Source organism: Phocoena sinus, chromosome 5 (assembly GCF_008692025.1).
Source record: "Phocoena sinus isolate mPhoSin1 chromosome 5, mPhoSin1.pri, whole genome shotgun sequence".
In the NCBI taxonomy this organism is placed as follows: Eukaryota; Metazoa; Chordata; class Mammalia; order Artiodactyla; family Phocoenidae; genus Phocoena; species Phocoena sinus.
This window is the reverse complement of record NC_045767.1, coordinates 21940919-21958906: the sequence shown is the minus strand read 5'-3', so window position 1 is coordinate 21958906 and position 17988 is coordinate 21940919. Positions and strand designations below refer to the sequence as shown.

The following is a 17988-nucleotide window of genomic DNA, read 5'->3' as shown; positions in this document are numbered from 1 at the left end:
TAGACAAAACAATTAAGAGCTTACTATTAGTAATTGTTTGTGATTATTAAAGCAATACAATGATTTATATGGGCTGTTAAGTTGTTTACATATAATCTAACAAGTTACAACCAAGTTCCCATTCAAGTGTTAAATACATAAGTCTCTGCTTACTAACAAAATTTCCCTGTTGATTGTTAGTACAATTAGTACACTGGTTACGATCACAGACTCTGAAGCCAAAGCCAACCGTTTTCAATCCCGGCTTCCTCTCCTGCTAGCTTTGTGATCTAGGGCAAGTTTCTTGAAAATGGGGATAATAATAGTACCAAAATCGTGGAGCTGTTGTGAGGACTAAATAAGTTAACATTTATAAAGCATTTTGAACAGTGTCTGATACATAAAATATACTGTTGTTTTTGGTGATCCAAACTTCTGAGATCAACATTTATCAACATTGCCAACATTTTCAAAGAGCACAGCAAATATTGTCCAAAATAAACGAAGTTTTAAGAGTTCCTTTTGTGTTCTTCCTGATAATTTCTCTTTTCTTTACTTACACAGGATTTCATCTAGTCTCACAAAGTATTTGTACAAGGAGCGGGGGTGAAAGGGTATTATGGAAAATTTATTGGAGGTGATACTATCCTTGCTGAGGCCTGAAAGATGAGCAGGAATTGTTCAGGTTAAGTGGGGAAGGAAAATATCTCAATCAAAAAGAGCTGAATTGAGAGAAAGTAGCATATTGCAAGTTTTGATCAAATTTTATGAGAATATAGAGTGTAAAGAGGAGAACTAGGGAGATGAAATTGCAGAGGTAAGTGAAGAAAGAACCTCAAAAGTCCTATCTTCTTTTCAAGCAGTTTGGACTGTGATGGATTGCAGGAGAGAAGTGACAAGAATCACAAGTATGTTTGTAAAAATGAGGACTGGATTAATGGGTGGCAAAAATGGAGCAGGGAGACGTCAGGAATATGCTGAAGTTGAAGTCCGCGGAAGGTCCACAATCTAACATAAGTTCTAAACAGAGAAATTAAAGGGTGGGGGAGATGAATTATCAAAGAGATAATGAAGGGCTTCCCTGGTGGCACAGTGGTTGAGAGTCCGCCTGCCGATGCAGGGGACACGGGTTCGTGCCCCAGTCTGGGAAGATCCCACATGCCGCAGAGCGGCTGGGCCGGTGAGCCATGGGCCTGCACTCTGCAATGGGAGAGGCCACAACAGTGACAGGCCTGCATACCGCAAAAAAAAAAAAAAAAAAAAAAAAAAGAGATAATGAAAAAGAATTACATAAAACCCAAGGGCTTGAGTCTTCAGACTGAAAGGAATGACCAGGTACCAGCATGATGAATGAAAAAAAGAATCATATGGCGAAATTCAGTTACAAAACAACAATAAATAAATAATCCAAAAAGCTTATAGAAAAAAAAAGCACTAAGAATCAGAACAATATGAATGCTAATAGAAGACAGTACTACCTTTAAATTCTGAGAAACTAATTTTTCAATGCAGAATTCTATACCCAGCCAAATTGGTAGGATGGTACAATAGATATTTTCATACATGCAAGGACTCAGAGAGCTTACCTCCCCAATACAGGTTCTCAAGCAGTTAACTGAGAATGTGCTACACTAGAACAAGGGAGTAAACTGAGAAAAAAAGTTCTGGGATCCAGTGGATAACCAGTGGAGTCTTTCTAAGAAAGCACTGAAGGAAAGTTCTGTGATGACCCCTCTGCAGCAGGCATGGGGAAAAATAGTTTTGCTTGAAAGAAGAAAGAGAGAGAATCTCAATTTGAGGATTCTCCATGAAAAAGAACTCAAGAGAATGCCTAAATAATGGAGAGCTTGCAGGGGGAGGGGGACCAACAACATGAGGCTACACTAGAGCAAACAGTTCAAGGAAAAAAGAAGAGATTTCAGAAACAACAAGAAAAACTAAGTTATATAACAAGGGTAATATGAACAACAACATTTACATAATTAGTAAGAACAACATTTACATCATGGTACTTATAAACACTTTATTTTAAACTGCAACTTTAGAATTAACCTAGACAAAGCTTTAGAAAAGTCAAACATGGTTGTAGCACAATACCAGATCTTCCTCGATTTATGATGGGGTTACATCTTGATGAATCCATTGTTAAGTTGAAAATATTTAAATTTGAAAATCTGTTTAATACACCCAACCTACTGAACATCACAGCTTAGCCCAGCCTACCTTAAACATACTCAGAACACTTATATTAGCCTACAGTTGGGCAAAATCATCTAACACAAAGCCTATTTTATAATAAAGTGTTGAATATCTCATGTAATTATTGAATACTGTACTGAAAGTGAAAACCAGAATGGTTGTGTGGGGACAGAGTGGTTTTAAGTGTATCGGTTGTTTACCCTCGTGATGGCGTGGCTGCTGGGAGCTGTGGCTACTGCCACTGCCCAGCATCATGAGAGAGTGCCATGACATATATCACCATCCCAGGAAAAGATCAATATTAAAAATTCCAAGTATGGTTTCTACTGAATGTGTATAGCTTTCACACCATCGTAAAGTCGGAAAATTGTAAGTTTAACCAGTGTAAGTTGAGGGCCATCTGTAAATATGTTATCAATGTGGGCAATATAAATGAAAAAGTCCAGATAGGAAAAGCAGAGGTAAGGAGTAGTAATTGGGAAGGAGAGATGAGGGATGCTAAGATCATCATTTTATAAAGCATGAAATAAGAAATGATGTCTAACAGTGTTCTACAGTGTTTCCTGAGCTTATTCCCATGCTTCTAGAAGTTCTCTACAATAATGTTCACATTTTGTACCTTTTGTTTTAATATGAATAATAAAATACAGAAGCATATTCTGAAAAAAAAAAAGAGATGATGTCTCTAATTGATAGAATAAGAACTAAAACTCTTAATATTACACGCACAACTTATCCAATAACTTTAAACAGTGACATAAAAATACTGGTACCATAACGGCAAAGTAAAGGGTGGTATAAGTTAAATAAATCTTCATCTGTTAACAGTGATAAAGCCACAGCTCATGGAAAATACAAAATGGAAAAAATAACTATTAGAAGAAACAGTTAAAATATTTAGAAATTGAATCTGCACGGTTTGGATTTCTAATGATATATATATATATATATATAATATACATATTATATATATATATTATATATATATATATAAAACTTGGATAACAATTTAACCATTTTTTAAAAAAGAATTTCTACACTCTCTCTTTAGTAATCAGACTTGCCTGATTTCTCTTGTTCTCCAGCAGTGAAGTCTCATAGAGTTGAGCATTATGAAGAACAATTCCACAAAATGCCAAGTAAGCAGCAAAGTCCTAGAAAACAGGCAAGACAACAGCCAAATAAGAACTGTCAATAACCTGTCTTGTTAGATTGCTTGAAACGCAAACAACATTCAAAAATGTTTACAGTTCAAATAAATATCTGGAAACCAACAGTGCAGATGTTTATTCTGCATAAAATTAGGAACCGATGCAAAGCAACTGTTAGCTAAATGGTACAACCAGTAGATGACAATTGTTAACACAGTCTCCTAAAGTCATACAGTAGTTGGAAATTAGCAAAGAGAAAGAGAGGAGACACAGATCTCTTTACACCATGTGAAACTGAAATTCAATCTATGCAAAATTTGGTGTAGTCTCTAAATGATATTAAGACTTGGGTTTCAGCTAAGACCATAAAAATAGCCTGTAACTTATTACTGGGGCAAACTGAAAGCTCACAGTCTTGTTAGGAGAATACTGGCAATAATATTGCCAATATTAGTCCCATACTAAATTGCAAATTTAGTATTAGTTTAAATATGTCATTTTAAAGATGATCTATCACCCTCATTATACTATATGAAGGCGATGTGCTCACAATTATACTAATTATTGATGAAAGGAAATCCTTACATGGCATACTTTATTCACAATCATGAATTTATTTTGCCAAGAGATGATACAGCCTAAGAATTCAAATCTTTCAAGAGGGGTTTACATTAATGGACTATAAACAAATAGTGGAATAAACAGCCAATCTAGAACCATGTTCCCCGCCAAATATCCTCAGGTGTCATTAACGGAATAGGAGACTAGATGTCTATTACACTGATTTAAAAAGGTACTTGCTATGTTCTGAAGCAATTAAGACACAGGGACCAACACTAGTGCCAACACAGCCTACAACATGAGACAAAAATAACCCTGTCTTGTTGGAATGTCTTCCAAAAGCTCCTACTAATTTTCAGGGGAGTGACAGAAATAGCAATGGGCTTGAATAGGAAGAACTCAGTGGGCTCCATGATATACATATAATTGCATATTCAAGGAGAGAAATAACAAGACCTACTGACAGAATGAAGTTATAAACAGGTTTAAGGGCTTCTGTCCTTAAAAGGAAAGCATGTTGATGTGGTATGAGGAATGTGTTCCTTCAGAGTTGGACGGGAAGGGTAATAAAATAATGCTGACTGCACTCTTTCTGAAGCTAAATTCACATCATTTAGCCTGAATTCACACCTTGGCACCCCACCGTCTGCGTGCAAAGCTTATAAAACATTCTGCATTTGCTTCACCAGGAGGCAATTCTAATTTTAAGCTGACCTGGAGCACTGAACTTGGAGCAGTGCTTTAGGGATTTTACGTAAGGTTGAATTTCTTTATAGCAGTGATGAAAGGTAAATGAGAGAGTTAGAACACCGTATCACCCTCCGGATGGCCGCAACATGCACACAGCCCCGGGGGAGGCCTGGTGGCATGGTGAGGAGGCAGTGGGGATGGGGTTCTGTTGACTGAAGACCACAACTACTCCACAACTCAGGTCAGCACTGATTTAGTCAGAGGCAAGAGACACTTTTGAACATTTCAGATCATTTTAAACCATAATGTTTTTGTGGTCAACAATTTCAGCAATCACTAATACCAGAGGTCTATACAACTCTAAAGAGAAAGCACCTTCCTAAATTGAGATCATACCAGACCCAAGTTTTGGTACCTTTTCATCTTTTTCGGTGAATGTCCCACCATTTCCCGATTTCTTGTTGATGGCCTGGGCTACACCAACAACCTGGTATAAGAAGAGAACATTGGTAATTTCGCTGACTGAAATTATTGGTATAAATTCACCAAAGCGTGTTTACAGAATAATTTCTACATGTGCTTTACAATAACGATAAGCTACAAAATCAAAACCAACACCATAGCATCTGAACTAGTCCTGTATCATTTTGTACATTCTTTTTTCCTAATAAGAGTTCAAATGTTTCTAACTTCTTGCGTCCCAAACTGTATTTCATTCTGGGATTTCATGCTGCCCTGTGAAAGAAATTATTGGCAATCACTTTTTATGTGAATATTTTTCATGGCTTTTGAATAAAAAATAAACATTAAATTTATATCACATTTCAAACAGAATATATGATTAAACGAACATTTTATACTGGTTTTAAATATAATATTTCAAGTGGGCTAAATGATCTTTTACTAAAAATGAAATAGGACCAATGGCCAGTCACAGAATTGAAAATGCAGGAGGACCAATTAGGGTAAAAATAATTCTTCATGTAGGGATGTTGTCCAACTTCTTTTGGAATTTCTGAACTTGAAAATTATCTTACCTTCAATAGACTTACTTTGGTGGAAAGAAGTTTTATTGAAAAACAGACTGAGCCTTATTTCAAATCAGAAGGTGTTTGAAAGATAAACTACATCTTAAGAAGACTGAGCTAAACTCTGGGAATATGTCTTAAGTTTCCACAACACATTTAGCAAGACTTTTAAGAACCTTCTCATCTTCCTACTTAAAAGTATATTTTACTTACCCATTTAGTTCCAACTTGAAGTTTGTGTTATTACTTTGTTAGTCTTTTAAAGACCTTCAACTTACTTTTGCTTCCTCTTTACTAGTTATAAATTCTACTTGTTTCCTCCTTCTACAATATAATATCAGTGTAAAAAGCTATTATCCTCTAAATGGTTATACTTTAAAGTCCTGAGTTTTGTGTGAATGGTCCATCGTTTTTTCTCAGCTCACTCTAGCCCATAGCTTTAAGAAATGGATATAAAAAAATGGCCTTCCAAGATAGCAGAGCAAGGACAGAGAAATACATTCTTGTCTGATGTAGTTTTCTGTTCTTAACACGTTTCCTCCCCACCCTACGACAGAGTAAAGAGATGTTGATTTTAAAAAGCAGAATCATCCAATTATCCTGTACCTATTTTACACTCTTTAGCTCTTGGCTAACAGATTTCTCGATGCTCCAATCTCAATGACAAAATGCCTACAAAAGCTTTTGTCTGAGGTCAAAACGTCTGGACTGCAGCCAGGCACATTCACTTGAATATAACTGATGGGAGCCTCTTGAGGGTCACTGGGGTCTAATACATAGTGCTACCAGTATAACTCGGTGATTTCATTTTAAGCATTCATTCATTTACTCAACAAATATTGTGGTGACCACCGTGCACCAAGGAGTGATAAAAACTGGGAGAAAGACTACCCAGAAGGAGCTCAAGAATCAAGAATGGGTGATACATAAACATATATTTACAGCACACATATGATCACTTTGATGATACAGGCGCCCACAGATTGTTAAGAGCACAGAAGGGAGACCAAATATGCATAAAAGAGAAGGTTTCTCAGAAATGATGACATTTGGGTTTTTATTTGTCTTTAATACATGGTTTGATAAAAGAGTTAAATTTTTAAATCTTCATTTTAAGGAAGAAGAGATTAAAACAGATAAAGAGACTGTTATGCAAACCTTCTCAGATAATTATACAGTATTAAAAGAAGCATGTATTGATGTGCTCTTGGTACCTGGAGCCGTGTGAGTCAATGTACTACAAGCAAGACGATTTTCAACCAATACAACACTGCTCACGTAGTTCAATAACCGTTCTCCATTTCGAGAATTTCTATTTGATTCTTTTCTCAGACCCGCCTCTTCCTCCTCCTTCCCCTCTTCCTCTTTTTTTCCTTTAAATACTAGTGCCAGCTGTCCTTCGTCTCTTAGAACATACTGAGTTTTGAGTGTAAGTTCACCCACAGCAGGGACTGTTCTCCATGGGAGCCTTAGTCCCCTGAGTCATGAAGTGTCAGGCATAGCGACTTGCTGCTTGTCTGGCACTGCACTGGTGGCATGAACTTGAACTCCATACCCTGTGGGGCACAAGCCCTGCTCTCCTGGCTCACTGGTGTCTCTTCTTTGTCTCGCAGCTGCAGGCAGATGCAAGCTTTCCTCGTTGCTGAAAAATTTTCCAGGCCTGGTTCCACGGATGGAAACTTTACAGACCTAGGCTTCCCCTGGGAGTTTAGTTTCCCCTCCCTGCCCTCACCCGTGCCTGTGGAGGGGACGCATCACCCCTGCCTGCAGATGTTACCCGCAGGCATTCACCCTACCATCCTGAATCTCACATCTCCGAAGCCCATCTGGACGTCGGTCATTCACGCTGCTTACCTTGGGTTCCCCTCTTTGTTTCTGATACCTGGGGATTTCCCTTTCTTGAGCTCATCTGTAATTTTTAAAATCGCTTTTGGTGAAACTTTATTCTCTACTTGTTGGCAGAATGGGGAGGTGGGTGGTGTTCTGCACCTGTTCAGTCTGGCAAACTGATCAGAAGTCTTGTTCACAGGCTTTAAACCCTACTTTGTACCCCCTGAACACCAGCTCTTTACTATATTTAATTTTGTCCCCCTAACATTAGAGCAAGATATTAATCATTAGGCAACTTCATGGAATGAAGACTTCCAGTGAAGAATTTTTCACCCTTTTCGGTGACCAATTATTTCTCTCGCTAGTAATGTTATAGATTTAGACATCAGAGGTTAATTTGTTTAAGGGATGATTATTTAAATATAATTAATTATTTTTTTAAAAGCCAGGCAAGTTCTTTCAAGGGACTATTAGATCAGGAAAATAAATATGGTACTCACATGTGCCTCAATACTTAGCTGGATGACATTTTAAAAATACCACTGATAAAAACAACAGATAAAAATCAGAGAAAAGGTATAGTGTTTGTTCAAGGTAACATAAGACAGTAAAAGACAAAAAGACTTTGATTCTCCAAATTTCAAGGAGCCTAGCAAAACCTGCACCCCCTGACCTCCTTGTGTTGAGAAAAAGTCTTTCCTCCTTCTACCATCTATTGCTCCTTTAAACAAATTAATTTTCTTCAAGACAAGGTTTTTAAATGTCAGTTTTCAAAGACAGCTTTTATGGCAAGAATTTGTCAGACCTCATATCTGAGAGGCAAAGCCCCTACAAATTTTAGCTTCCATATCAGAAGCCCAATCACTTCTGCCTACTTGCTATCTACCTGCAGTACTCTCAAACACCAATACTTTATGCTTTTTTTTTTTTTTTTAAAGCACAAAGGAGCTTCTCTGTTTTCTATTTCACTGGCACTTTTGAGAGCATAAATGAATATTATGTCCTCACAGGGTCAAGTGTTCTTTTAGGAATGCAAAGGGCAAGACTTGACTCTCGCTGGGTGATCAGTGAGGAACGTGACAGCTGGTCGCTTCAGGGACAAGTGATCACTGCCACAGCGAGCAATTTCTTCTTCAGTCAGCAGCTGCCCCGACCCTTACTGAGGCCATACATCAATCCCTACTATACATTTCCCTGTTCCTAGTTCCAGGGGATGCTCAGCATGGAGGCTAAAAGCCAGGGAGAAAAGGAACAAACTCTACAAATCTTAGCTATCCCTCTGTCCCACCTGCAGAATGTCTCTATTATAATGACAGGATTCTAGACCATCTGTAACCTAAGCTGAAAACCTTACTTCACCAGGAAAACAAGAACTTAACGTAGACAGGAGCCAGTGGAGAATTCTTCCCAGTGCTCTTTTCAAACTTTCTCTTGATTCGGTCATTCATTCAGCAACAAATATTTTACTCAACAAATAATTAATACGTACCTTTAATATACCAGTCACTTTCTAGACAATGAAGATGACTCAGTAGTGAACAAGACAGACACAAATCCCTATACTCATGGAGCTGACATTCTAGTCAGAGTGTTAGGCTTGGAAGGGAATCCCACCCCCATCCTCTTGCCCACCCCTGTTTTACAGGTAAAATGAAACTGAGAGGGTTGACATGACCAATCCAGGCTTTTCCACCTCTCTTCCAAATCCTAGGCAATCAGCAAATTATGGTCATATTCCTTGTGGTATAGGCAAAAGAATGGCCTCCAAAGACGTCCTCATCCCAATCCCTGGAACCTATGACTATGCTGCCTTAATGACAAAAGGGACTTTGCAGATGTGACTAAGTTAAGGATGTGGAGACAGGGAGATTATCCTGAATCGTCTGAGTGGGCCCAATGCAATCACAAGAATCCTTATGATGGAAAGTGGGAGGCAGGAGAGTCAGACAGATTTTAAGATGCAGCTGCAGGGTTTTTTGGGGTTTTTTGATAAGATCTTTTTTGTTATTTTGATGTTGACCATTTTTAGAGTCTTTATTGAATTTGTTACAATATTGCTTCTGTTTTATGTTTTTTTTTGTTTTTCTTGACCTCGAGGCATGTGGGATCATAGTTCCCCGACCAGGGATTGAACTGAACCTACACCCCCTGCATTCGAAGCGTGGAGTCTTAACCACTGGGCCGCCAGGGAAGTCCTGCGGCTGCAGGTTATGAAGATAGAAAGGGGCCACAAGCTAAGTGATGTGGGCAGCCCGTGGAAGCAGCAAAAGGCAAGAGAATAGATTCTTCTCTAGAGATTCCACATAGAAAGACAGCCCTGCCGACCCTTTGTGTCAGCCCAGTGACAACTATTTTGGACTCTGACCTCCAAAACTATAAGATAATACATTTGTGTTGTTTTAAGCCACTAAATTTCCAGTAGTTTTTGGCAGCAGCAATAAGAAACTAATATGTTCCATTAACATGCCCCCATTCCTTGTTCGCTCTTCCTGACCCCACATTATATCTTGTGTTTCACCACCTAAATCCTCACTTTCTTTGAAAGCCCTGGCATCTCATGGCTAATTGTTTTCTTGCCTCAGTCCGTCTATGACACTTAAGTCCAAATTTCCCTTCCTGGAACACTACTTTGCACATACAAGTCATCTCATTGCTCAAAGCTTTTAATACTTCCATGCGTCCATCTATAGGACAAAAACTGAAGACTCTCATTCCATAGGCTCAACTTGAACTAAAATCACTTACATGGGCCTTTGAAGTAGAACGCTACAAAGACCTTTGCTCACGTCATTCCTTGAAATACTACTTTCTAGCTTCTCGGCTGAGGCTGCCTCCAGAAAGCCTTCCTCCAAAGCCCTCTGAAATTCTGTGTTACAGCTGAGGGTGCTATGATCTGACAATGAGCTATTCTCATTTTTAACCTCATTTTCTCTGTTCACATCCAACTCAATTGTTTCCTAAGGACATGATTTATATCTTATGTCTTAAGGAAGCATCAGAGTCTGAATGTACTCAATGCTTCACAGATATTTGTTCTTGATGATAATGGGAGAAGTGTCAGATATCAAAGTTTTATTTAGGTGATGTACTTACTGGACAATTCACATCTGAATAATAGTTAATAAAAATTGCCCATTTCGGTGTGCTTGGTGAGGCCTATGTTAAGGGAGGGCTCTGGGATGTACGGAGCCCACTAAAGGACAGGTTTGGCTCAGGCTTTCAGAGGGGTTGCCTTGGACAGGTCTGGCCCCTCCTCTCACGGTCACCCGGACCTGAGCCCCCGCCTTCAGCGAGGTGGTAGATTTCTTTGGTCTGGGCCAGAGCCGTCACCCTGCTTGTTGATCTAGGAGGAACTGAAATGGGCCAGAGAATGCTGTTCTCTAAGACAGCTTCCTGATCTGTATGCATTAGATTATACTCCATTTAAAGTTGTTACAAAGGGCGGAGTCAAGCTGGCGGACTAGCAGGATGTAGAATGCGTGTCTCCGCACAACTAGAGCACCTACCAGGCACCAGTGGGGGACCACGGACACCTAAGGGGACGGGAGGAACCCCCAGCAACCGATTTGCGGGATCTTGGTTCCAGCTCCTGTGCTGGGAGCTCCGAGTCCAAACCGCTGGACTAACAGAGAACCTCAGACCCCAGGGAATATTAATCAGACTGAGGCCTCCCAGAGGTCCTAATCTCAGCACCTAGACCCAGATCTATCTAACTGCCTGCAAACTCCAGCGCTGGACACCTAAGGCCAAACAACCAGTAAGGCAGGAATACAGCCCCACCCATCAAAAAAAAAAAAAAAAATGAAACGACAAAAAAGTATATGTTACAGACGAAGGAGCAAGGTAAAAACCTACATGACCAAACAAATGAAGATGAAATAGGCAACCTACCTGAAAAAGAATTCAGAGTAATGATAGTAAAGATGATCCAAAATCTCAGAAACAGAATGAACAAAATACAAGAAACATTTAACAAGGATCTAGAAGAACTAAAGAGTAAACAAACAGTGATGCATACACAATAAATGAACTTAAAAATACTCTAGAAGGAATCAATAGTGGAATAACTGAGGCAGAAGAACGGATATGTGAGCTGGAAGATAAAATGGTGGAAATAACTACTGCAGAGCAGAGTAAAGAAAAAGGAATGAAAAGAACTGAGGACAGTCTCAGAGACCTCTAGGACAACATTAAATGCAGGAACATTCTAATTATAGGGGTCCCAGAAGAAGAAGAGAAAAAAAAAGAACTGTGAAAATATTTGAAGAGATTATAGTCACTCTGACATGGGAAAGGAAAGAGTCAATCAAGTCCAGGAAGCGCAGAGAGTCCCATATAGGATAAACCCAAAGAGAAACACGCTGAGACACATATTAATCAAACTATCAAAAATTAAATACAAAGAAAGAACAATCATTAAGAACAGCAAGGGAAAAACAACAAATAATATACAAGGGAATCCCCATAAAGTTAACGGCTGATCTTTCAGCAGAAACTCTGCAAGCCAGAAGGGAGTGGCAGGACATATTTAAAGTGATGAAAGGGAAAAATCTACAACCAAGATTACTCTACCCGGCAAGAATCTCATTCAGATTCGACAGAGAAATTAAAACCTTTACAGACAAGCAAAAGTTAAGAAAATTCAGCACCACCAAATCGGTTTTACAGCAAATGCTAAAGGAACTTCTCTAGGCAGGAAACACGAGAGAAGGAAAAGACCTACCATAACAAACCCAAAACAATTAAGAAAACGGTAATAGGAACATACATATCAATACCTACCTTAAATGTAAATGGATTAAAGGCTCCAACCAAAAGACACAGACTGGCTGAATGGATACAAAAACAAGACCCGTATATATGCTGTCTACAAGAGACCCACTTCAGACCAGGGACACACACAGACTAAAAGTGAAGGGATAGAAAAAGATATTCCATGCAAATGGAAATCAAAAGAAAGCTGGAGTAGCAATTCTCATATCAGACAAAACAGACTTTAAAATAAAGACTATTACAAGAGGCAAAGAAGGCCACTACCTAATGATCAAGGGATCAATCCAAGAAGAAGATATAACAATTGTAAATATTTATGCACCCAACATAGGAGCACCTCAATACATAAGGCAAATGCTAACAGCCATAAAAGGGGAATTCGACAGTAACACAACCATAGTAGGGGACTTTAACACCCCAGGTCCACCAATGGACAGATCATCCAAAATGAAAATAAATAAGGAAACACAAGCTTTAAATGACACATTAAACAACATGGACTTAATTGATATTTATAGGACATTCCATCCATAAACAACAGAATACACTTTCTTATCAAGTGCTCATGGAACATTCTCCAGGATAGAGCATATCTCGGGTCACAAATCAAGCCTTGGTAAATATAAGAATATTGAAATCATATCAAGTACCTTTTCTGACCACAATGCTATGAGACCAGATATCAATTACAGGAAAAAAGCTGTGAAAAATACAAACACATGGAGGTTAAATAATACACTACTAAATAACCAAGAGATCACTGAAGAAATCAAAGAGGAAATCAAAAATTACCTAGAAAAAAATGACAATGAAAACATGATGACGCAAAACCTATGGGATGCAGCAAAAGCAGTTCTAAGAGGGAAGTTTACAGCAATACAATCTTACCTCAAGAAACAAGAAAAATCTCAAATAAACAACCTAACCTTACACCTAAAGCAACTGGAGACATAAAAAGCAAAAAACCCCAAAGTTAGCAGACGGAAAGAAATCATAAAGATCAGATCAGAAATAAAGGAAAATGAATGAAGGAAATGATAGATAGCAAAGATCAATAAAACTAAAAGCTGGTTCTTTGAGAAGATAAACAAAATAGATAAACCATTGGCCAGACTCATCAAGAAAAAAAGGGAGAAGACTCAAATCAATAGAATTAAAAATGAAAAAGGAGAAGTAACAACTAACACTGCAGAAATACAAAGGATCGTGAGACATTACTACAAGCAACTATATACCAATAAAATGGACAACCTGGATGAAATGGACAAATTCTTAGAAAAGTACAACTTTCTGGGACTGAACCAGGAAGAAATAGAAAATATGAACAGACAAATCACAAGCACTGAAATTGAAACTGTGATTAAAAATCTTCCAACAAACAAAAGCCCAGGACCAGATGGCTTCACAAGCAAATTCTATCAAACATTTAGAGAAGAGCTAACACCTATCCTTCTCAAACTCTTCCAAATATAATAGGGGGGAGGAACACTCCCTAACTCATTCTACGAGGCCACCATCACCCTGATACCAAAACCACACAAAGTTGTCACAAAGAAAGAAAACTACAGGCCAGTATCACTGATGAACACAGATGCAAAAATCCTCAACAAAATACTAGCAAACAGAATCCAACAGCACATTAAAAGGATCATACACCATGATCAAGTGGGGTTTTTCCCAGGAATGCAAGGATTCTCCAATATATGCAATTCAATCAGCGTGATACTCCATATTAACAAACTGAAGGAGAAAAACCATACTATAATCTCAATAGATGCAGAAAAACATTTCGACAAAATTCAACACCCATTTATGATAAAAATGCTCCAGAAAGTAGGCATAGAGGGAACCTACCTCAACATAATAAAGGCCATATATGACAAGCCCACAGCCAACATCGTTCTCAAGCGTGAAAAACTGAAACCATTTCCTCTAAGATCAGGAACAAGACAAGGTTGCCCACTCTCACCACTATTATTCAACATAGTTTTGGAAGTTTTAGCCACAGCAATTAGAGAAGAAAAAGAAATAAAAGGAATCCAAATCGGAAAAGAAGTAAAGCTGTCACTGTTTGCAGATGACATGATACTATACATAGAGAATCCTAAAGATGATACCAGAAAACTACTAGAGCTACTGAATAAATTTGGTAGAGTAGCAGGACACAAAATTAACGTACAGAAATCTCTTGCATTCCTATACACTAATGATGAAAAATCTGAAAGAGAAATTAGGGAAACACTCCCATTTACCACTGCAGCAAAAAGAATAAAATACCTAGGAGTAAACCTACCTAAGGAGACAAAAAACCTGTATGCCTGTATGCAGAAAACTATAAGACACTGATGAAAGAAATTAAAGATGATACAAACAGATGGAGAGATGTACCATGTTCTTGGATTAGAAGAATCAACATTGTGAAAATGACTATACTACCCAAAGCAATCTACAGTTTCAGTGCAATCCCTATCAAATTACCAATGGCACTTTTCACAGAAGTAGGACAAAAAATTTCACAATTTCTATGGAAACACAGAAGACCCCGAATAGCCAAAGCAATCTTGAGAAAGAAAAATGGAGCTGGAGGAATCAGGCTCCTTGACTTCAGACTATACCACTAAGCTACAGTAATCACGACAGTATGATACTGGCACAAAACCAGGAAAAATCAATGGATGGAACAGGATACAAAGCTCAGAGAGAAACCCACGCACATATGGTCACCTTTATCTTTGATAAAGGAGACAAGAATATGCAATGGAGAAAAGACAGCCTCTTCAATAAGCGGTGCTGGGAAAACTGAACAGCTACATGTGAAAGAATGAAATTAGAACACTTCCTAACACCATACAGAAAAATAAACTCAAAATGGATTAAAGACCTAAATATAAGGCCAGACACTATCAAACTCTTAGAGGAAAACACAGGCAGGACACTCTATGACATAAATCACAGCAAGATCCTTTTTGACCCACCTCTGAGAGAAATGGGAAAAAAAGCCAAAAATAAACAAATGGGACCTAATGAAACTTCAAAGCTTTTGCACAGCAAAGGAAACCATAAACAAGACGAAAAGACAACCCTCAGAATGGGAGAAAATATTTGCAAATGAAGCAACTGACAAAGGATTAATCTCCAAAATATACAAACAGCACATGCAGCTCAATATCACAAAAACAAACAACCCAATCCAAAAATGGGCAGAAGACCTAAATAGACATTTCTCTAAAGAAGATATACAGATTGCCAACAAACACATGAAAGGATGCTCAACATCACTAATCATTAGAGAAATGCAAATCAAAACTACTCTGAGGTATCACTTTATACCAGTCAGAATGGCCATCATCAAAAAATCTACAAATAATAAATGCTGGAGAGGGTGTGGAGAAAAGAGAACCCTCTTGCACTGTTGGTGGGAATGAAAATTGATACAGCCACTATGGAGAACAGTATGGAGGTTCCTTAAAAGACTAAAAATAGAACTACCATACCACCCAGCAATCCCACTACTGGGCATATACCCTGAGAAAACCATAATTCAAAAAGAGTCATGTGCCACAATGTTCATTGTAGCTCTATTTACAATAGCCAGGACATGGAAGCAACCTAAGTGTCCGTCGACAGATGAATGGATAAAGAAGATGTGACACATATATACAACGGAATATTATTTTGCCATAAAAAGTAACAAAATTGAGTTATTTGTAGTGAGGTGGATGGACCTAGAGTCTGTTATACAGAGTGAAGTAAGTCAGAAAGAGAAAAACAAATACCATATGCTAACACATATATATGGAATCTAAAAAAAAAAAAAAAAGTTCTGATGAACGTAGGGGCAGGACAGGAATAAAGACACAGACGTAGAGAATGGACTTGAGGACACGGGGAGGGGGAAGGGTAAGCAGGGACAAAGTGAGAGAGTAGCACTGACATATACACACTACGAAATGTAAAATAGATAGCTAGTGGGAAACAACTGCATAGCACAGGGAGATCAGCTTGGTGCTTTGTCACCACCTAGAGGGGTGGGATAGGGAGGGTGGGAGGGAGAAGCAAGAGGGAGGGGATATGGGGATATATGTATACATATAACTGATTCACTTTGTTATACACCAGAAACTAACACAACACTGTAAAGCAATTATACTCCAGTAAAGATGTTAAAAAATTTTTTTGCCCATTTTTTTCTCTGCTCTTTGCTTGATATTAAGAGATCTGTCCACATACAAAAACTTTGTGTGTGAGTAAGAAATACATACTCTTAATAAGCCTTTACTTATGGAGTTGAAACTTATAGCCTAAAACGGCTTTGGGAGAGTGGGAAAGAAAAGCTTGAGATTGTTAGTTTTAATTTTTAATTTTAAAAGTACAGTAAGTATCCATGTCTTTGTCATCTAGAACAGTGGTAAAATGGGGCTTGTTAAAACACAGCTTGCTGGATTCCACCCCCAGAGTTTCAGAGTCAGAGATCTGGGTTGGCGCCTGAGAACTTGTTTTACTAAAAGTTCTCAGGTGATGCCAAAGGCTGCTGGTGTAGGGAGAAAAAACTTTGAGAGCCATTGATATAGAACTACTAAGCATTAATATTTGTTAATGTTTCCTCTTTTTTTTTAAGTTCAATTAAGATAACAACAAACTGGACTTTTTCCTTCCCAGTCTCATTGTATTCCATGCCAAATTTTGCTCATTTGATCCCCAAATGTTTGGGTTGTTTGCAATTTTTTGCTATTACAGATAATCCACATTGAACGTCTCTGTATAGGTCTCCTCGTGCACAAGTGCGAGAGTTTCTTTGATGAAATCTTCAAAGGATTACAGAAATTTATATTTATCAGCAATGTATAAGGGTTCCTGCTAACCTCACATCCTAACCAACCCCTAGTATTATGAGGCTAAATTTCTAACCTCTGTCTATCTGTTGGGTATAAAAACGTATCTCATTATTGCTTTAATTTGCATTTTCCTGATTACTAGAGAGCTTTTTAATTATTATTGGCTACATTGGTTTTCTTCTTCTGTGTTGCCTATGTGTACGTTTGCCAATTTTGACCTTTTTGTTGTTTTGGGTTGTCTGGCTTTCGTTAATGAGTTTGAGAATCAAGGTTTGATATTGCTTTAAATGGTAAGACTGACTTTACTTGGTTGGGACTCATTTTATCCCTCTGTATGCACAGGCACCGCTACACCTATTTCTCTCAGGAGTATGTCTATCGATCTTCCAGGATTGGAAGACAAGACAGGAACACGTATAGAAGTGGATGATTTTAGTTTATTCTCACAGCCTGGGTGGCCAGGAAGAGGGAGCCAAGGTGAAGGGAAGCTTCTAGGAAGTTGAAAGATATAAAGAGCAATGCTCTGAAGATGACTGGCATCAGAAATACATGACCGATGGCCAGTGGCCTTAATTAATAAACCTATTCACAGCCAAAAATAAAAAAGAAAGAAAAAAAAACTTATAATGTCAAGAAGTTTGCCACTTAAAAAAAGGAAAAGGGAGGGCCTCTTATGTAACAGGCACTTTGTCTGTTAATCCATCTAACCTTTGTCACAACCCTTTCAGGTAGATATTATTATTCCCATTTTATCACAAGGGCAGCTGATGTTCAGAAAAGTTAAATAGGCAGTGCAAGAATGTACAGACCCAGATGCTCTCCAGGTCTGATCCCAAAGCTTGTGTTTTTCCTGCTACTCCCCCGCAGGGGAAAGTGAAACCAGCACTATGTATATAAAATACAGGTTCGTAAGCACTATTGTTTAAACTAGAGGAATCATGA

General features: G+C 38.3%; 1 protein-coding gene across 5 annotated transcripts in view; it reads right to left on the bottom strand.

The window, feature by feature from the left end:
• Positions 1-17988, bottom strand: part of PDE5A (phosphodiesterase 5A) — a 139891-nt gene that overhangs the window by 75532 nt on the left and 46371 nt on the right. For all 5 annotated transcript variants that reach the window (XM_032633204.1, XM_032633207.1, XM_032633208.1 and 2 more), the window contains 2 exons: positions 4996-5067; positions 3243-3332 (listed from right to left, as the gene is read on the bottom strand). In XM_032633204.1, coding sequence (XP_032489095.1) covers positions 3243-3332; positions 4996-5067 — 162 coding nt within the window. The remainder of the gene's footprint in view (positions 1-3242; positions 3333-4995; positions 5068-17988) is intronic.